This window comes from Branchiostoma belcheri, unplaced genomic scaffold (assembly GCF_001625305.1).
Source record: "Branchiostoma belcheri isolate BF01 breed outbred unplaced genomic scaffold, Haploidv18h27 scaffold77, whole genome shotgun sequence".
Lineage (NCBI taxonomy): Eukaryota > Metazoa > Chordata > Leptocardii > Amphioxiformes > Branchiostomatidae > Branchiostoma > Branchiostoma belcheri.
Genome location: NW_017804431.1, coordinates 846,162 through 867,146, shown reverse-complemented (window position 1 = coordinate 867,146; position 20,985 = coordinate 846,162). Strand labels below are relative to the sequence as shown.

At 41.5% G+C, this 20,985-nt stretch overlaps 3 protein-coding genes across 3 annotated transcripts in view; 2 read left to right on the top strand and 1 right to left on the bottom strand.

Annotated features, from left to right (window-relative positions):
• LOC109485566 (sodium-dependent glucose transporter 1-like) overlaps positions 1–1,189 on the top strand; it is a 2,758-nt gene extending 1,569 nt beyond the window's left edge. Inside the window, exon 4 of the mRNA XM_019789254.1 lies at positions 192–1,189. Within this exon, the coding sequence (XP_019644813.1) occupies positions 192–1,189 (998 nt within the window). The remainder of the gene's footprint in view (positions 1–191) is intronic.
• A 1,261-nt stretch (positions 1,190–2,450) lies between these two features.
• Positions 2,451–12,892, top strand: LOC109485610 (phylloquinone omega-hydroxylase CYP4F2-like). Its single transcript, XM_019789295.1, has 13 exons — positions 2,451–2,555; positions 3,436–3,647; positions 4,296–4,443; positions 4,887–4,928; positions 5,282–5,409; positions 6,091–6,212; positions 6,619–6,735; positions 7,555–7,711; positions 8,642–8,832; positions 9,204–9,337; positions 10,413–10,477; positions 11,117–11,199; positions 11,692–12,892. Exons 2-13 carry the CDS (start codon positions 3,438–3,440, stop codon positions 11,861–11,863), a joined length of 1,569 nt encoding a protein of 522 aa, XP_019644854.1. The 5' UTR covers positions 2,451–2,555; positions 3,436–3,437; the 3' UTR covers positions 11,864–12,892.
• A 41-nt stretch (positions 12,893–12,933) lies between these two features.
• Positions 12,934–19,912, bottom strand: LOC109485609 (spermine synthase-like). Its single transcript, XM_019789294.1, has 11 exons — positions 19,788–19,912; positions 18,255–18,390; positions 17,732–17,825; positions 17,568–17,626; positions 16,721–16,896; positions 16,051–16,205; positions 15,538–15,627; positions 14,821–14,932; positions 14,534–14,613; positions 13,871–13,986; positions 12,934–13,321 (listed from the first exon to the last, which is right to left on the bottom strand). The coding sequence occupies exons 1-11, from the start codon at positions 19,846–19,848 to the stop codon at positions 13,237–13,239; spliced, it is 1,164 nt and encodes a 387-aa protein (XP_019644853.1). The 5' UTR covers positions 19,849–19,912; the 3' UTR covers positions 12,934–13,236.
• Between the last annotated feature and the right edge of the window lie 1,073 nt (positions 19,913–20,985).

Genomic DNA, 20,985 nt, shown 5'->3' with positions numbered 1-20,985 from the left:
AAGGAGAGAAAGGGAGAGAGAGAGAGGGGTGTACAGGTTTGCGTTTTGACATTTTCTCAGTAGATAATCAGAATCTAATGGGGAATAAAAAATGGTACCTGCATGACGTCAAAACCCATGATGGCGATGTCGACCAAAAATGTTTTGCTATCTGTCTGATTTCTCTTCTTCTTCCTTCTTTCCTTCTCCAGCTGGTACCGTGGTTTGTGTGTCCCTGTGGGGAGAGAAGGCGTCAGCCCCCATGCACGCAATGCATGCCGGGTATCCGATTGCAGCGTTCATCATCCCTCTCATCTCCATCCCGTACCTGTCCCCGGACCGCCCCCCAGCGGACGCCAATGGTACTACACTGCCTCCTAGAACCGTGGAGGAAGCTCGTCGACTGTCGCAAGTCCAGTGGCCGTATTTGGGTGTTGCTGTGACTGAGTTTCTCATGTGCCTGGTCTTCGTGTATTTCCAGTACCGTAGCTTTGTCAGCCACCGCGAGAATAAGGTAGAAAGCCAAGAAAGAGCTCCGAGGTCCTTCTCTGCTTTCTTCTCTCCAGGCCGCTTTCTCGAAGGCCAGAGTCGTAAGGCTGTCTTTCTGCTGGTCTTACTCCTCTTTTACTATGCTTCGTATCAGTCAAGCCAGCATGCCTTTACCAACTACATGGTGTCCTACATGGTGGAGACGAACATGTACACTAAACCCGAAGCCAGCGTGGTGTATTCGACTTACTGGATCTGTTATGCTTCGATGCGGTGGCTGTCTATTGCCATAGCCGCTTGGGTGCCCATTCACGTGATGCTGAGCGTTGAGATCACCGTCGCTTGCGTGTGTTGCGTTGTGTTAGCTGTCTGGGGCGCTACAAACAAGGCTGTCTTCTGGGCTTTCACCGCGATTCTAGGTCTTTTTGTTTCTCCTATTTTCCCTGGCGGCACCGCTTGGGCTAATCGCTACCTGGACGCTTCTTCTATTGTCTTCGCCATTTGCCTGTTTGGTGCATCTATTGGAGGAATCATTGCTAACTATGTCACAGGGTATCTGATTGAGTTTTCTGGCCCGAGGGCTATGTTGTACTTCTTTATGGGTCTCGGTTGTGGGCTGTTGGTGGTTTTTGCTGTGATGCAGGTTTCTGTGTCTCGTCCCGTCTGTGCTGAGAAGAAGAAGGTTACGAAAGAAGAAGTGGAGATGGGCGACGTGAAATGACTAGATGGAGATGACAACTTGTCCAGTGATGAGGATCATGATGTGGGTGACACTGACACTCGACCGCTGATGTCGACTCAGAAAAACTAGACTCGTCTTTGAGAACTGAGGTACCAAATTAAAGAATTCATCGCAGCGAATTTTACGGAATCCACACTAATTCTACGAAAAATAGACGATCAATTTTTTTTCGACTTGGAAACATGCGATCCTTACTAATTTGGTGATCCATGCGCAGATTACCAAATTAGCAAGGATCGTATGTTTCCGAGTAATTGATCGTTTGCATTCCTTAAAATTCGTATAAATTACGTAAAATTTGTATGGATTCTTTGGCACTCCTGTAGAATAGTAGAATGTTGAATACTGCCAGGCAAATGGATACAGCCTGGCCAATTTGATACTGTTTTTGCAGCCAACAAAAGATTAATAAATATGAACCATAATACAGCCATCTACCTCAGTGATGTCATGAAAGGCAGTTCCCAATTCAGCAAGCTTTGTCTGATTGTCTTGGCTAGAAAATTATTCTCCAAGATCTGGAATGACTATCAATCTTGTTTAAAGTTAAAACTTTTGATCCAACACAAAAAAATCCTCTCACCTAGAGCTTTCGACCTGTCACTCTGGTCTTCCCCAGTAGACTGACCCAGTGAGGCTTGTCACGTGGCTTCTTTGAAGTGTGACGTGACTATCAATCTTGTTACCATCCCAGGGAATGCATGTAAAGTGTAACACTTTATAGCTGAACATAATAAAATATGCATTTAAGAGAAACTCTGTATTGGTAGTTTTTTTTTTTTTACATACATTGAGTGCATGGCATTCTTTGCATTATATTATTACATGTAGTTGTACATTATGTTGCCAACAAGACAAGCTAATTGGGAAGCTATGAAAACCCAATTTTTGATAAATTGAAGCCACAGTAACGTCAGAAACCAACCAGCTTCAGGTCGATTCTGTATCATTGAATAAAAGAAATAAAGAAGTAAAGAATGGAAATTTATATCTGATGAGGCAAAGACGCACACGCACACGCACATGAACACACACACACACGCACACACACACGCACAAACACACACACACACACGCACACACACACACACACACACACACACACAAACACACACACACACATACACACACACATACACACTTTTAAGCTAATGAATGTTTATACGGTATCACATACCAGAGTACACTATCCTGGCATCAGGATTTAAAAAGTGCGCGCTTCCTGACCTGACCTATGACCTCCGACCTGAAGTTTCCATGTCGCTGCACCATACAAGTAGGGAACAAACGAGCTCAACAAACCGCTCCGTTTTTTGCTGAGTAAACACGAAAGGTGCGACATCAGGTGAGCTTTGTCCGTCTTTATCTGTCAATCTGTGATCTTCTGTCAATAGCTTATGGTGCTGTCAGACTGATAGTTTCAACACAGGCCTTAGAAAGAGCTCAAATGACCTGTCTCTTGATTATTTGTCTCTTGAATCACCGGATGGGGCCGGCCGGGCGTTTCAGCCTTGCAAGTTGCAAACAAAATTAGTCCTACAACATTCAGTCCGGTTCGGCGTCGACACACGTCAATTTATCGTTTCTTTCTTTACTTTTTAATGTTTTTGCTTGTTGGCATGACCGGTCCACTTGAAAAATAGGTGAAAGGTGACGTCAGGCCATGGCCACGACTTTTCACCTACTTTCCAAGTGTCCGTGAGGTCATTCACCCTCCGTTAGTGAACAAAGTATTATTGTACAAGTAATGTCTGAAATTGTCTGATTAGTTGTAGGTCAACAAACTTTGGTTATGCATTACATGTTACTTTTCGGAGTATTTCATATTCTTTGTTACTTATGTTAGTATGTACCATGTGACTCTAGGCGAGTTTATCAATTTGAATTCAAAATAACTGAAATACACTTTTTGAGGGAAAAATACCTTATACAAATGTCAGCTCATATTCATCATCTCCAGTCTTACATTCATCATGTCACCAGCTTGCCGTATCTCTTCCCTACTAGTAACGTTACAGACTTTAGAAATGCTGCCTTTCTCTGCTCAGCACTCAGCATCTATGAGAAAGAGTGTGGGAAGGTCAAACACACAGCACTATACCAGCGGACTAGTGTCAAGTTGCACAACTGTGTGTCGACCAAGGGCTACAGAAATGGAGATGGGCACCACCCTATGCTAGATGCACTGATTATTAGAACGGGAACTTTTTATGCCTATACTACAGGTATGGCAGACCCACAGTCATTCCAGGTGTTTCGGCACCTGACACCTGTTGCCACCTGGCTGCACCTGGCCCTGTACACTTGCCTGGCTGTGCTTGTGGTTCACCTGTCGACAAGACTTTTCCGGTTTGTTCTCGGCCAAGTTCAGACCAGGGGAGTCATGAAGCAGTTTTCAACTCCGCCGAAACACTGGCTGTTTGGACATAATCGGAAGGTATGTGGTTATCACTTAATTTCCAAGCAGGTCTTTTGGTAGTCTCCACCAGACTTCTGCGGGCTGAATATATCGTAGAAATCGGCCTAAAAGGGGTATTGATTGGCAAGAGAATATAGCTGGCCAGAGAAGCTCCATTTGCCCACCGGGGCCGATTTTAGGCTGATTTCTACAATTCATTCAGCCCACAGAAGAAGTCTGGTGGAAACTAGCCTTCAAATACCAGAGTTATCAACCAAGGATTGAGGTGTTCAAAAATTAATTCTTTCCTAGGACTATCGCAGACTGGAACTCGTTGTCACCATGTACAGTAGGGGCATTGTCATTAGATACATGTAGCTTTAAATAATGTCTAGAGTTAGATGTTCAAGGGTTAGGTGTAACAAGTCATTCAGTGTAATGTAGCCAGCTGCTGCCGGGCCGTGTGCCTGCGAAGTTGGTGTTACCATGGACCTTGTCATGTTCAACCGGTTTTTACCAGTAATGCTCATATATGCTTTATCGAGTTCTGTTTGTTCATTAATAGTGATTCTGAAGAAGAGTGGTGTATGTCACTCAAAAGGTCTGGATGTTATCTCCGTAATGTATCCAGTAGTAGAGTTTGAATTTCCTATGAGAACTTCAACTTTGATTCCTTGTTTTTCCCAGGCGTCTCGAAACCAGGAAGGTTTCCAGATCATGTTAGAGTGGATGAAGAAGTACAGTTCTCACTTCATCCCACTCTGGGTCGGTCCCTTCAACGTGTTCCCCCAGTGTGTCCATCCTGAACTCATCAAGACTATACTGGGCACAGCAGGTTAGAGTTTAGGAAACTGAATTGTAACTAGAGAAATAACATTTGCAAAGCAAATGCATAATGTTTACCTTCGGACATGGTCTGCTCTGTTAGTTCTTACTCAAATACATTCACATACATGCACTACTAGTACATGGTGACAGGAGCAGAGCAGACCACGAAATTGCAACATTATGTAACCTAACACCAGTCACCATGGTGACAGACGTCAACAAATCATGTCATTGGTCAGGTCAGAGGTCACTGGAGAAGAAGAGGAAGAAACTGAGCAAAAACAATATACAATAACTGTCATTAAGATTTACACATGAACAGGTGACTTAGTCACTATCACATTTTCTGCTGTCAATCCAGAGATGATCACTTTGGACTATAAAGTTTGAACCGCTTAAAATGTTTACTGAAAACTACTGAAACATCATCCATTAAATTTTATTTTACAGAGCCAAAAGGCAGAATTTACAGATTCCTTCATCCATGGCTTGGTAAGTTCAACAGCTGCATACTTCCTTTGTTAGGCCACACCAATTTAATTTGTTGTTTCTCAGATTTTTTCAGAAAAACTATGAAGCGACAGGGAAAAAAAAACAGGACAAGGCATCCCATGAAGGCCGGAAATGTTACAATATGAGCCATGAGGTCACCATACTAGGCTGTTTATAGTGCAAACAATAGATTTTGAACTTTTGATGAAACGAAGTTGCATTGCTACATTGAAAAACTTTAACAACTAGGAAGAAAAGGACTTTCTTCAACCGTTGGGGCCAAAATGTGTCTTTCATTGAGCATTTTGAAGTTGATTCAGAACCTAAAGTCTTGGAATTGTGATATTTCACAGGAGATGGCTTGTTAACCAGTCATGGCAGTAAGTGGCACCGGAACCGGCGACTGCTGACTCCTGCCTTCCACTTCGAGATCCTGAAGCCCTACGTCACTCTGTTCTCTGAGTCTACTAACGTGCTGATTGTAAGTCTTACGTCACCCTGTTCTCTGAGTCCTGACTAACGTGCTGATTGTAAGTCTTACGTCACTCTGTTCTCTGAGTCTACTAACGTGCTGATTGTAAGTCTTACGTCACCCTGTTCTCTGAGTCCTGACTAACGTGCTGATAACAGTTTGCTGCCCCGTCTTTTTGGCCAATTTCTACATACTTTTTCTAGCCACTTCCTCAGAAGACTGCATGGAAGAGGCCATACAAACATTGGCTGTGTTTTTCATAACTTCTGTTATCCTTGTGGGGTCATGTGGCGTCGCGGTAGCATGTTTGACTGGGGACCAAGAGGTCCCGGGTTTTAATCCTACCATGTCAGAATCAGCAATCTTGTGCCCTTGGAAAAGGCACTTCTCATTACTTTTCTCACTCCACCCAGGTGTAAAATGGGCACCTGACTTCGGTTGGGGAGGTAAAAGTAAAAAATGGTGGAAGGAGAGGGGATGGGTGCCACCTTCCAATACCGTGGCCAAGTGACACCCCCTAAAGTGCCCCAATAGGGGCTATTTAGGGGTGTAGCCGGGGCTCGTACAACATCTTAGAGCCCCGGCAAATATGAAGATGAAGAATGAAGATTAACAATCCCCTGCCCCTTAGGACTTTACAGCCTGAAAAATTAAAGGACTGCAAGACTACCTTTACATTACCTTTTACAGGACAAGTGGAGCTCCGTCCCCGAGGGTTCGCCTGTGGAGCTGTTTGACCATGTGAGTCTGCTGACGTTGGACAGCATGCTGAAGTGCAGTCTGGGTTACCGGAGCAACTGCCAAACTGACGGGTAAGTAAACAAAATACTGCTTCTTTTGATTTTTTTGAGCATAGACTGTAGACCACTATAAGTCTATATTGTTAATTTCTAGGTCTTAGAGTTATTTTTAAAAAAGTAAGTCCAAGCAGCTTATTTTATATCTTGGGGATTGATGAAAATTCCTTGGCCCAAGCAAGTCTCTACTCTTACTTAGCCTGGAGTCTAGTCTTGGTACATGTATCTTTAAGTCTGCTTCCAGTGGCCTAAGGGGAGTGGACTAAAGGTGATAAGACTGGATTCCAAGTCTTACTGAATCAGATGTAGGAACCTGCATCTTTGTGTACAACTTACACATGATTGTATATTGTAATGTGTGATGTGAAAAAAAATTGGTAGCCAACCAGCTATATCCTGACCACATGTATTCTCCCAACAGACAGTCTGCTCCTTACATCCAGGCAGTGTTTGAGCTGTCCCGCCTTGTCGTCGAGCGAGTTCGTTTCTTTCCCTTCCACTTTGACTTCATCTATTACCTCAGCCCCAGTGGCCGCAGGTAAGCATCAGCAGGAAAAAAAAAAAATTAACGGCTCTCAGTGGCCAATGTGCATGTGCAGATGTTGTCACATCGGCGCACCAAATCCGTAATGTGTTTTTGGCACACAGTTAGACAGATTAGCCTAAGAGGCTCGGTGGGCGTCACTCCACCGTACATGGTGGGGAAGTCGTGTAAAGTGCCTTTCCCAAGGGCACAAGGTCGGGCCACGGTGAGTATCGAACCCGGGACCTCTTGGTTCCGAGTCCAACGCTCTAACCGCTGTGCCACCGATGCCACTTATAAAAGGTAAAGATGAGGTTAAGAGAAAATAAAAGGTAAAGATGAATATTGCCTCTTTGAGGCCTGAGGGGCAGTAGTGTGTTGTCGTTACATAATGTTTATGCAAACACAGTGGATAACTGCAAATGCATAATGTTTACCTTCGCATATCATCATTCTGCTCTTTTAATGATTCAGAAATACATTTTTTTCATATATATGATGTAACCCAACACCAGTTACCATGGTGACAGAGGTCTGGTTCTGGTCATTGGCCTTTTGTGTTTGGAACAGAAGAAGCAAAAACAACGTTTTCCTTTGGTAAACAAATTATATTTATTATATATACATGTATTATTAAGTAAAAATGTTTGCTGACAATGTGCATTTGATCAAGATCCTTTCAGTTACTGCAACAAGAGGTTCTTCAAAGAGGACAGGGGCAAAGAAACAGAAGATTTCAAACCACCTTGAAAGATTTAGAGTGGTAAATTTCTTGTTTTGTTTTATCGACATTTTCCTGCACATTTTTTGGCTGACATGCATTTTCTACCCCAGGTTCCGTCAGCAGTGTGACATTGTGCACGGTGTCTCTGAACATCTCATACAGCAGAGGAAAAAGGCACTTCAGGACGGGGAGGGCAAATCTGGAGAAGACGAGACAGGAAAAAACAGGAAATACCTGGACTTTCTCGACATTCTTCTGCAAGCCAAGGTTATATTTTGATGCCAATAATCAATTTATTATTGAGATTTGCCACATTTTGTGGAAGGATTGACATTTTTTTAACAGGTGGCAATTTGACTATTACCTTTTCTAGATGTCAACCTATGTCAGACCTAGACTAATGATTCATTTTGTAATTTATTTTTTAATGTTCAACCTGGATGTCTAACTTTTTAAAACAAATTGTCAATATACAGTACTTCTATCTCTATGTAGTGTAGTGGCGTCAGTGGCACAATGGTTAGAGCGTTGGACTCGGAACGCAGAGGTCCCGGGTTCGATACTCACCGTGGCCCGATGTTGTGCCCTTGGGAAAGGCACTTTACACGACTTCCCCACATATACGGTGGAGTGACGCCCACCGAGCCTCTTAGGCTAATCTGTCTGTCAGGGTGCCAAAAACACCTTACGGAATTGGTGTGCCAATGTGACATCTCATATTGGCCAATGAGAGCCGTAAATTTTTTTTTTTTATCTGTATGTCCCAACCACAAACATCTTGCTTGATTCCCAAAATTACCATTTCCAAATTCACAGGACTGGTTAATATTTATTGTACAACAGTTGTACAAGGTACGATGCATGGTATTACTACTGACAGTATCTTAACTACAGTTCCATAAGGCTAATCTATTAAGACAAGAGTTTGTAGTATGGGATGAGAATATGATTTTACAATCATTGATGGAAGACAAGACTCCTTTAATACACCAAAAAAAAAGCAGTAAAAGCAACTGGACATGATTTTAGAAACGGTCAGACGTTTCGGGTAGTATCCACTACCTTTCATCAGTGACTTTAAGAGACCAGAGGAGAAATGCAGGTTTATAAGCACAAACTGTTGATTGATATGCAATCCTTTAATATATTTTACTATGTGTAACATGCAATTGTTACTATTTTAAATCTTTTGCCCAGGACGAGGATGGTACAGGCCTGACGGACGCGGAGATCCGAGACGAGGTGGACACGTTCCTGTTCGAGGGTCACGACACGACGGCCAGCGGGATCTCCTGGACCCTGTACCACCTGGCCAAACACCTGCAGTACCAGGACAGGTGCAGGAGGGAGGTGGGGGCGCTGCTGCACGGACGCACAACCATGACCTGGTGAGTATCGTATCCAGAATGAGTTAGGATGAGGATCAGACATGGTTCTGGATAGTCTCCACATAGGATATCTGGATAGTCTGCATATCCAAAACCATGCCTGTCTAGTATATGCCTGAATGGGTTAGGGTTAGGATCAGGCATGGTTCTGGATAATATGCATTTTTGGCACAGTTCTGGATAGTGGCCATGCATATCCAGAGTCATGCATGTGGCAAATCTAGTCTTTCTTGGATACGTGGAGCCTATACTATGACCCAATCAGGCATGATAGAAATACATAGTACTTATTAGGCACTTGAATATGTATACTGTACATATCTGTAAATTATTCTTTTGTTGTGACCTGAGTTTTTGTTCCTTGTGTCCAGGGAAGACATGAGTCAGCTGCCCTTCACCACCATGTGTATTAAGGAGAGTTTAAGGATCAGACCACCGGTCCCGACCGTTTCTCGCTGTCTTACCAAGCCACTGACTTTTCCTGATGGGAAAACCATGCCTGAAGGTATCGATCTAGCATTACTTCAGTCCTGTCAGTGTTCCAGCCAGCCTAATTATGGGTTCACCACACCACGAAGTGGTGGTGAACCCATATTGCTTTTTCTGATGTTTCTTCTTCTTCTTCTCCTTCTCCTCCTGCCATTTTTTAAATGGATTCAGCTTCTTCATTTTAGGGCCCAAGGTCCTGAAATTTGGTATGGAGGTACAGTGGGCAAATACCCCTAGGCGTTTTTTTAAATTTTTGTGATACAGGCTTTTAGAATGGTTTTATTTGAGTTTTTTGGCTGTGTTATAGCAAATGTATTACTGTGTTAGTGTACCACATTTGGGCATGAGTCATCACAATGGAATGCAGGGCATCAACCAATAGGCATGCAGCTTTCCTCTATTCTTCTTGCTGATTGGCTGTTGGGATTTAACTTGATTAACACCTGCACAGAGCATTTCCACCTGCACAGAGCATTTCTTGCTGATTGGCTGTTGGGATTTAACTTGATTAACACCTGCACAGAGCATTTCCATACTAACAGTATGTCTGTATTCAAGTGTTTTGGTAGGTATTTCAAGCTTTCCTGCTCCAGCATTGGAATGCAGGGCATGAACGTTTTTTTATTTATGAAAATCAACAGTTTGCATTATGCAATTAAAAATCCTAACCAATAAAGTAGGGAATAGCTATCCAACTGTTGTTTTAGTTGTATGTTACTTCATATTATAGTTATATCAATGTAAATCATTGTTTTCCCTTGTGTTTCTCATTCTTTCCCTGCCATGTCGTAAAATGTGGTGAACCCATCGCTGTATTTGCTCCAAAGCAAATATTGGCCTTTCTAGTTTGTTTCTCAATTTTGTTTGACATAATATCAAGTTGAGTGCCAGAGGTGCAACAATCCTACATGTATATGGGGGCCTGGGGTTTGAAATTTGGCCCTTTAAAATGCTATATTTCCTACTGGTAGGCAAAGATTAGTTTTATGGTATCCCTATATGTATCTCTTAACATACTTATTTTTTAAATCTTACTTTTTTGTTGCCTTTTATATACAATGTCGTTAAGTTATTTCTATATTAATTTGCAGGATCCCACCTAACTGCAGGAATTATCTACTCACATCACAACCATCTCATCTGGCCAGACCCTCAGGTCAGTAGGAATAAATCAACAAATAAACAAACAAACAAACAGATAAACAATGTGTTTCAGGCTTTCTTGTTTTGTAATGGTTTTGGGTGGCAGATGATAACTGCCTGGCAAAGTGGCGTCGGGTGGCGTAGGGGTAGATCATTCGACTTTGAACCGAGAGACCCGGGTTCGATCCCGAGTCGTACCCGGGACATGTCTGGACATGCGCCCGACGTTGTGTCCTTGGGAAAGGCACTTTACACGACTTTCCTCACTCCACCCAGGTGTGAATGGGTACCTAACTTCGGTTGGGGAAAGTCGTATTGAGGTCACCTTGTGGCGCCGAATGGCAGCCGCACAGATCCTTGCGACAGTTCCACAAAACATTTGTGGAGCAAATATGTGTTATCATGTGTATTATTTGATTGTTGTGATTTGTATTGATAATTATGTGATACCCTGCATCAATTCAGCCGTATAAAGGCTGCGACTGCACGGGTACAGTTTGGACAATAAAAACCATTATAAAAAATTTTATATTGTCTTAAGTTTGCAGCCACCAAAAGAGACTGCTTAAAGGTAACCGTATGCCAGGGCAGTACTGAGTGGCTCTATATGTACAGCTACATGTAAGTGTAACTCCAGTTTGTACATTTCCAGGTGTATGATCCCCTGCGCTTTTCTCCGGAGAGATCCAAGGACAGACACCATCATGCCTTCGTACCTTTCTCAGCTGGACCAAGGTACTCTATAGCTGATAGCAGACTGAGTGATACTTGTAGTCAGACTTGTTGCTTTGAAACTTCAATGCTCCAACGGTTACCACTCAACCTACATAATTATGTTCCAACAACACTAACTCTAAGCTGGGACATACATTTGTAGGCCTCCAATCAAACATAAACTTAAAGATAAATTTCATTGAAGGTAGAAAAGCTAGTTTGATTTTTGCCTGTTTCTGATCTAGAAACTCCTAGTGGCTGAATGACAATAACATCAGGGTTAAGGACAATCAAAAGCTTTGGAAGTAATCATAGTACAATGCTGAACTTAATTCCAACACAAGGATTACACAGAGATCAAATTTTCAACGACCTCTGTCATAGATGAATGTGTTTGAGTAAGAATTAACAGTCTGAGAGCAGACCATATGCAAAGGGAAAAACATAATGCATTTGCTTAGCAAATGTTACCTTTCTAGCATACAATAAATTTTTCTCCTGTTCCTGCTGTAGGAACTGCATTGGGCAGAATTTTGCGATGAACGAGATGAAGGTAGCGGTGGCGCTGATCTTACAGCGGTTCCGACTGGAGCTGGACCAGACGAAACCCGAGCCGTTCTTTGTGCAACAGCTGATCCTGAGGGCCAAGGACGGGATCTGGATCAAACTTACACCAATTAGCTAAAGGGATCTGGATCAAACTCACACTGAATATCTGGATCATACATGTCTAAAGGGATCGAGATCTAGCTAATGCCAGAAATTTGCTTCTTAAAACTATCTCTAGATTATGCATAGATTCCATAAGGGTGTGACATTTGCATTAGACTACAAGTTTATAATGAGGCTAAAAATGCAGAGACAAGTCATGATGGTTGTCTTTTAATAGCCGTCTTTTATTATTGAGCTTGGCACACTGCTACAATCAATATTTGACCATGTCTGAACCATTCTTTATTCATTAGAAGCTCAAATTGGCCTTATACATTGTATATTCACATATAACATTTTCATTGTAGTGTGGAAGCAATGACAATTAGCTTCAATTTGTTTGTATCAGAAGATTTTCCATGATGATATGTATGCACAAATGCACTTGTAGCAAACCACATACATGACTTTATAATTGTAATAAATTTTGCAGTGACTGTATGGTTTAGTTATAGGGATTTCACTATAAGTTTTCCTTTGCTCACAAAGACAAGCCAAGCAACATGTTCTTGAAGAGAATTCTAAAATCAAAAGTTGTGGTCACCGTGGTACACGCTTGAATGTGCAGGAACATCTGAAATAAGGGTCTTTCAATTGCATTCTGCATTCTACAACCAAAATGTTATAAAGCAACACCTACATAATGACTTTATGAGCCACAATATATGTATATTCCATGCGACACCACTACCATTACAAGTACATGTTGCAGTACATGCTAAAAAGTCCACTAAAAATTCAAATAAGTGCTGCAGTCTTGATACAAGACATTTGTTTTCATCCATTGACAAACATTTCGAATCCTAATAATATATTCCTGACAAAACTTTCTGACTTAACAATTGTTTAAGGAATGATACTTGTACATTGAGGTACATCGTAGGGTCTATGGCACAACGCATCTAAAAAAGGAATCAAACTACAAACACTTAATACACTTATGATATTGACAACATTCCATAGAGTTCCTTAGAAAAAAGAAACTATGATCAAGACAATCTACAAATTTACTCAAGCAACTGGATATGATTTTGAAAACGGTCAATGTCTGAATGAAAATCATATCCAGTTGCTTGAGTAACTACTTTTGGGCGTATCGTATTACCTGGATGTCTAACCTTCACCGACGTATCATACTGAACCTTCTGTCTAACCCAATAACCAATACAAACTTAATGCTACACATGGCAACCTTAGCATGCTAAAGGTTATAGCTGTAAGAAAAGATTTTTTAAATCACAAAACTTGCAAAGCAAGTCTACCACCATAACACAAGTCATCATATATACTTAGATATATGCTGTAAAATTTTGTAAGAATGTTTCTGATTGGTTAGTTGATGATGTGTTAGGTGCTCCCATTGGTTGCTTGTGCATCCTTCCCTTCGCAGCCATTGGCTGCATCCACTTTCCAGATGCAGTAGAACACCCAACTGAGAACAAGTGGAGTCAAGGAAAATAAAACACTGAAAACATCTTAGCTTATTCTTACACTTAGTCTAGCACTATGCAGAAATGAATTAAAAAAAGATGTCAGACTTCATCAACCCCTGACCAATAATACTACTTCCAGTCCCACAGAAGAAGTCCCACAGACAAAGCTAGCAGCACCAAGGATGTACACATGTACACGTCATGTACAATGTATGGTAACAGTGTGTGGTGCATACAGTACATGTACACATAGTTGGAATTGCAGTAACACGCATGCATACTTCACACTTATGCACACACATACACATAGACACACAAAAATGTACATCTACACACAAACACATAAGCATTACACATACTGTACAATGTATATTGTATATGCATGCAAACATACAATGTATGAGCATACAAACAGACAAGCACCACACACAATTACATGTATACACAAATATGCACAAGGACATGCACACACACAGACAATATTAACATACAGTAACTTTACTCCCTTGTGCTAAGGGTAAAAAGATTTTCCTGCAGAGAAAGGATACAGCTCGTGGTAGGACGGCACACAGACTGTCTCTTTGGAGAAGTCCACTTTACAGGACAGTTTCTCCAGCTGGCCCTCATACATACGCAGGGCGTCCACCATGTTGGCCCCGTTACCCTGGAAACCATGGAACATATTATCACCATGGAAACCACAGAACACATCAATACACCATGTTAGCCTCGTTACTATGGAAACAATGGAACACATGTTACCATGGAAACCACAGAACACATCAACACACCATGCATGTTAGCCTTGTTACCCTGGAAACAATGGAACACAACACCATGGAAACCATGCATTAAGACCTTGGGAACCATGGAACACATCAATATGGTGTACATGTATCTTCATGAACTTTGAATTTTATGCAACCATCTAATAGTACATGACTTGTAATACATTTTTTAACACTGGCTGTGCCACACCACTGAATTCAGGAATAGTTAATCTGATATATATGATATGAAGTCTGTCTGGTTTATTTATATTTCCCTCCCATACAAGGAAATGCAGACACAGTCATGATTACAAACACCGTGTACATGTATATGTGTACATTTTATGTGTGTGTTTGCATGCATGGTTTGCGTGTATCTGTACCTGGACCTGTGTTAGAATATTTACACTTAAACTGTTGATCTGCCAGATATTGTCTCACCTGTGTATAATACCTGCCTGTGGGCTTCAACACCTGCATGGAGAAGTCCAGAATCTTCCTCAGGAAGTCCCAAGAGTCACCTGGGCAGAACAAAAAAATTATCCTCATGAAATTTAAAATTAGAAAAAATTACAGATAGTCTCTGTAAGCAGGGTTTTGGATGTAAAGCACGATTCTGAATACACAAGTCATGAACTATCAATGCCTGAGCATGATTATAGATAAAGCACGGTTCTGGATATGCCTTGACTACACCTTAAAAGTCATGTTCTGGATGCAGCACTTACCGACAGGCTGTGTAGAAATGGGAATAGCTGTGAGATCGTTGATGACGTAATCAAACATGGTTCCTTCCCGTACGTACTTCTCCAAAACTGGGATGCAGTCTTCAACTAAAACCTGGGGAGAAAAAGCACAGCAGCAGAACATTATTAGTGCATAGAACTTCTCAAAACTGGAGCACAGTCCTCAACTACAATCGACAGAGTAAAAGTACAGTATGAACAAAGAATCAGAGGTTAAAGTCAATCTGTACGGTGGCAAGACAGCATCCAATTAGCCACCATAGGAAACTGCTTTACAAATGGGATACTGCCTTAGGATCTGCTTGGATGATTGTCAGTTCATTATCAAATTGGCAAAATGAAGAAAAGATACAGGCCCAAAAATGAACTTCCAGCCCTGCAATCAGACCTCAAACCTGTACCCCTGCCTACAAGGTTACATGTACATGTAAGTCTGGTGCAAAGGGCCTGCATGAATGTCATACTACACTATGACTCATAGTGTGTGTAATAAAATGTAAGGCTATTGTTTGTTGTCTGACCTCATCATAGTTGTGCCCAGGAGCTGGTCCATATGCATGGGATCTATTGGAACAACCTCCCGTGCAATCAGAAGTGAATAGACAATCAGAACCCTAACCTGTACTCCTGAAGATCTAAGTCTGGTGCAAAAGGCCTACATGTGTATGCAACGAAGACTATAATTGTTTGTATTCTGACCTCATAGTTGTGCCCCTTGAGCTGGTCCATGGAGTCGTGGCAGATTCCCCGCAGGTATTTAACAGCTGCATTAATCACCAGCTGGTCAATGTGGGTAGCGTTAAGGGTTCTTGTTCACAGAAATGTACTGAATTGAATGACTGTCTTACAAATACATGCCTGCATGAGAATGTACTATAGACAAGCAGTAGGCAGTATTAGAAGTGTTTTGAAGTTACTGGCTTTCGTGATTTCTCAATAGCGTCAATCATGTGTCTTGGTGGTGTTAATTTTTTTGTAGAAAACTCTGTCAGAGCTGGTTTAGAAATCACAACATGTTTGTGAAGGGGGCTAGTTTCTTAAAAGAAGATTACTCACTCACTCTATCTCAAGAAGATACATTGTAACTAAAAAAAATCTTATGTCAGTTGAGTGTGAGACTGGACCTATTGCATCTCAAGACAAGGGATACTTAGTAACACATGCAGCTACAGTAAAATACTAAAACTAAAGATACCAAACACAAAAGGATATCTCCAGCATGATGACAGATTTGGGAGATCCCTGTCGCAGCTCATGGAGGATTCCTCCATCCCCGCCCCCCAGAATCAGCACGGATTTCCCGCTAAAGTCCTCACGACCGTTACCCAGGATTGCTCGTGTGTAGGCCAGGTCACTCTCCGCCAGATCTGTAGAAAAATCAAGGTGATGCAATCCCTTTTTCAACAGTAAAAATGTTTAAGATTGTATTTGCCCTACGCTTCCTGACTATTAATGTAGATGGCTGAATTTAGGAATTACAGACAGGATCCATACTCCCAGTCCTATGACTTTAACTTTTTCTTATATACAGGTACGTACTTATTTCTTCATTCATTCATTCATTCATTCATTCATTCATTCATTCATTCATTCATTCATTCATTCATTCATTCATTCATTCATTCATTCATTCATTCATTCATTCATTCATTCATTCATTCATTCATTCATTCATTCATTCATTCATTCATTCATTCCATAAACAAAACTTACTAGGATTGTTGTCCAGTAGCAGCATATTTCCAAACTGAGGAGAGTGCATTATCTTGATGTTCTGATAGGGGGAGCTTCATACACAAAAGTTGTACTCTATCAGTTTCATTTATGATTTTCTTATTCCTCTATTCAGACTCCCCCAGTTCCCTGCCCTTCATGTACTTACTAGGATCGTTGTCCAATAGCAGCATGTTTCCAAACTGAGGAGAGTGCATTATCTTGATGTTCTGGTAGGGGGAGTCGGCTTCATACACACACTCGTCAAAGTCATACTCGATCAGCTTGTTGTCGGCTGTCGGTACATACGGGTCCACACGGGCGCCGCGCTTGATGAACGGGAATCTGGGAGAGGAAAGATGGTAATTAGAGGTAGATTTGTGGTTAGTGTAGCCTCCTTCCCAGACTAGTGCGGCGGTGGCATTAACTTTTTTTGGAAGCAAAACAAGCTAGTAGCCTGGGTGCCATCCTGGTTAGTTTACATCTGCTCCCACATTCGCCACTGACCGTGAGCGACCGCTACTCTCAAGTTATGCCATGGCTTGAGTCTTACAACCTTTAAAAGAGGCTATTATATGCTTTAAGGGTTGTTGACTTTAATCTGAAGGTTTTGGGTTTGAATTCCTGCTTACTCTCAGCCCCATATGTTGTACCTGAGAGGCACTTTACAATGTTTTCCTTACTCAACTAGAGCTCGTCTCTTTATGAAGGGAAATTTGGGAGGGAATGATGACAGGTGGACTTTTGGTTACCTTCAGCCTTAGAATCTGAAGGCAGGCCCCTTAGGAAAGTCACTTACGGTTTACACCTCTTTCATTACATGACAAGGCTAATACACGTACATGTAAGTCTCCTCTCTTATTGAATGGGGCTGACAACAATGCAAATGATCAAGTTGGATATGAAAGAAGTGTGTGCAGTTTGCATTTAGTTTCCCTGCCTCTGTACCAAGAAGTCATGAGTTTGATTCTCAGCTGACAGTAGAGGTACATTGTACATGTAAATTGTGTACTTACCTTTTAGACTTATTGCAGCCAAGAAGCTCACTGATTTTCTTCTGAGTTGATGCAACATGCTGAAGAAAAAAAAAGGTTTGGTAAGGGCTAAAGTTAACACGGTGACCTTTGTTACAGAAGGGGAAATAATATTACAAATTCTAGTTGACAAGATAGCGCTATACCTCTGCAGTGATGGCAGGCTGTTCTCCCTCGGCTACCCACATCTCAGCATCCACAGTTAGCAAGCCCTGAGGATATACTCGCAGGGTCGCATGGCTGGAAAGAAAACCAAATGAACAGATAGGCATTTATACAACCTGGATACGCGAAGACTATCCAGAACTGTGCCTGATCCTAGCCGTATTATCCCATTTACGCATAGAACTACTAGTATATAGGCACAGTCTTGGTACAATAAGGTTCTGTGTGTGTACTTGAGCCTGGTGCAGTCTTACGTTACCTTGTACCTGATATCTCGTAACCTGTATCACAGTAGTATGTGACCTATGGGAGAGACTTTGACTTTATTTGGATCCACATTTAGCTTTAATAGCATTTAGCTTACCTATTCTTCCAGTGGCCCATTACGTAATGCAATACAACAATACAAAATAGCAACTGCCACACAATAACATTGACACATGGTAACAACACAGAGATGCATTGCATTTGTAAACAAACAAACAAACAAACAAACAAACAAACCTTCCGTTCTCAGCTGTGAAGACGTCCAGAGACCCAGCGTCTCCCAGGGAAACGGAGGACAGCGGAGCAGCGCTGCTGTTCTGTACCAGCTGGGACACAAGGTCACACAGGTCACGGTACAGCTGCTGGTCAATCACTGGAAATACAGAAATACAAACATCGTTGAAGAGGTTCATCAGTCACATCGATTGATAGAATTAACAGTTACTAGACATTTTTCGAGCAGTGACAGTATTTTTGTAAGGTAGATTACGTACCTCCAAATTTTCGGTGTCGACTGTACACCTTGATCACGGAGTGACCTACTTAGTCTCACGAGAACACGAGACTAGGTCGAGACTTGTGTGGACCAATGAAGGTTGGGAGCTGACCAAGTCCTACCTACCCCTACTCCGCAAGGAGGCGGGGGAGGTCAGAAGATCCACACAAGTCTCGTGTTCTCGTGAGACTAGGTCACTCCGTGAACAAGATGTACAGTGGACATAAAAAATTTGGAGGTACGTAATCTACCTACGAAAATATAGTCACGGATCGAAGAATTTCCTCAGTAGAAATGTAAACATTTTTTCAGAACAATCGTAGCCTCTACCAGGCTTCGGGAGGCGGCTGGCAAGAGTAGAAATTGGCTACAGTTTGCCCGAAATGTGCTCTCTAGTGGACCAACTCCCTCGGCATGTTATCTCTCTACTTGGCCAATTTCGGGTGTGGCAAACTTTAGACAATTTCTACTCTTCCCAGCCGCCTCCCGAAGCCTGGTAGAGGCTACAACAATTGTACAAGGTTTGGTACAGGTTAGGAATGGCATCTATTTCAGGCTTTTGCAGCTATGTAACAAACACATGTAACGTTACATACTCAATCATGATTGGAAATACAGAAATCTTTACTGACACAAAAATTAAAAGCAAGTGTTGCAACCCTTTAAAGTCCTTTGATATAAATCATTATGATACAGTACCTAGAAACAAACAAGTGTTATGTCAGGATACAAATGAGCTTTCAGTGTCAATCACACAACATAATTTCATTCGAAGATTTCAGGTTTGACTGACTAACAGTGAATCTACAGAACTGTCCATGCATAATACGTACTAGTAGGACAATCTTTCTGTATGCTTTTTATACTTTTTGGTTACTTTTTGGTAAGTTGTACTGCGTCAACAGTCTTTCGATCAGTGACCTGATCTGATCATAGTATAAAGTCCAGCCAAATGTGACATGTTTAAACATCAAATCAATACTAACGATAGCAAGAAAACATGTTACATTTTATTTTCATACTTTAAGTTTTATTCGTAAATTTTATTTGTGATTTTGTGTACTTTCTGCAGAACTGCCTAAAGTATGCCTTTGCCAAAATTTCTTTATACGTTACTGTGTCAATAGAACGTTACTCTTTTGATCAATGACCCGACCTAATAGTATAAAGTCCAACCAAAATGTGACATGTTTGCAAATAAAGCCCGGGATGTTATGTATATAAAATAGCAGGATACTCGTGAAAGATTTCAGCTAAGAGAGCTAGTTACTTACGTGGATTTTTGGTGCCGCCAGGTTCGAACTGGAAGTCTAGAAGTGTATGTAAAGCCGGCATGACTGTTTCTTGGACAAAACAGAGCAAAACAGTGGAGAAAACACACGTGCGACTGAATAGGGGCGTCCCGTGCTCAGATTTAGATTACAGGGTAAAGGTTAGCGGAATAGTGCATTACAAAAATAAAGCGTAGCACCCGCCAAATTTTCACTGCACCCGTAACATTTAAATATATCACAAAATTAAAAGTTAAGTATTGAATACGATAGTAGCTGATTATTAGAATTATTGTGTAGTGCATTTTTTAAGAATAAAGATTATGCTCGCATCCGATTTGAATGCACCCCTATTTCTTAATGGTAACGTTACAGTCAGGGTTGAAGGGTGAAAGGGCACGTTGTTCGAACGCAAAATATTGACGGATTTTCGCTGATTTTGGTGGTGCAAAGGGGGCTTTTTGTGGCCAAAATGGTCTCTGTGAATCATTTGCAACCCTGTCCATCATAAGGAGAGAGATGTAGAAGTTCGAGAGCCAAAATCGAGGTAAGCTGGACGAAAACATGCAGTGGGAGGGGGAGGGGGGGCGTTCCTCCAGGCATGGTCTAAAATATTTTTATTTTTAGTCGCCGAGGGCCAGGCGACGAAATGAGTGCGAACTAAGCTCATTCTTGCTATAGTTTTGAATGTGTTGTACAGACAATTCAGTTGTCTTGTTTCAGAAAATGCTCTATTTCATCCTCTCCGGCGGTTGCTTCAATTATATTGTTATCGTTGGATATTTTTATCGAGGCTTGGAAAGAACCAGCCGTCAATTACAATTAAAGTTTGAGCACCGGATCCAAGACTGTCTCAAGAATGTCGTAAATACGTCACAGGACTCGACGCACATTTTGTACGCATTTTAGACGACAAAAAAAAATGTCATGCTGAAATAACTATGCTGTGTAACCTGAGGTAGAAATGCAGAGGTATTGCATTTTATTACGGTGTAAAAGGAGGATAACAAACGAAAATACCCTATAGTGTAATTCGTGACGTAAAGTAAATATCTTTTAATTGCCGACATTATGATCGTTTGATCACCCTTGTAAATACCCTACAAGATATATTTTAATTAGCATATTTTAATTAGTATATGTGAAGTGACTTTTATGTTGTATTGGTGTGACACTGCTCTCCTATGGGAGGAAATAAAGA

Excerpts from the sequence above, each read along its gene's own strand:
- LOC109485610 (XM_019789295.1), top strand. The coding sequence starts at position 3,438 with ATGGCAGACCCACAGTCATTCCAGGTGTTTCGGCACCTGACACCTGTT. Across the intron at positions 5,410-6,090 it reads AGTCTACTAACGTGCTGATT|GACAAGTGGAGCTCCGTCCC; the intron begins GTAAGTCTTACG and ends TACCTTTTACAG. Across the intron at positions 7,712-8,641 it reads ACATTCTTCTGCAAGCCAAG|GACGAGGATGGTACAGGCCT; the intron begins GTTATATTTTGA and ends TCTTTTGCCCAG.
- LOC109485609 (XM_019789294.1), bottom strand. The coding sequence starts at position 19,848 with ATGCCGGCTTTACATACACTTCTAGACTTCCAGTTCGAACCTGGCGGC. Across the intron at positions 15,628-16,050 it reads AATCTGTCATCATGCTGGAG|ATTGACCAGCTGGTGATTAA; the intron begins ATATCCTTTTGT and ends AACGCTACCCAC. Across the intron at positions 13,987-14,533 it reads CAGGCAGGTATTATACACAG|GGTAACGGGGCCAACATGGT; the intron begins GTGAGACAATAT and ends CATGGTTTCCAG.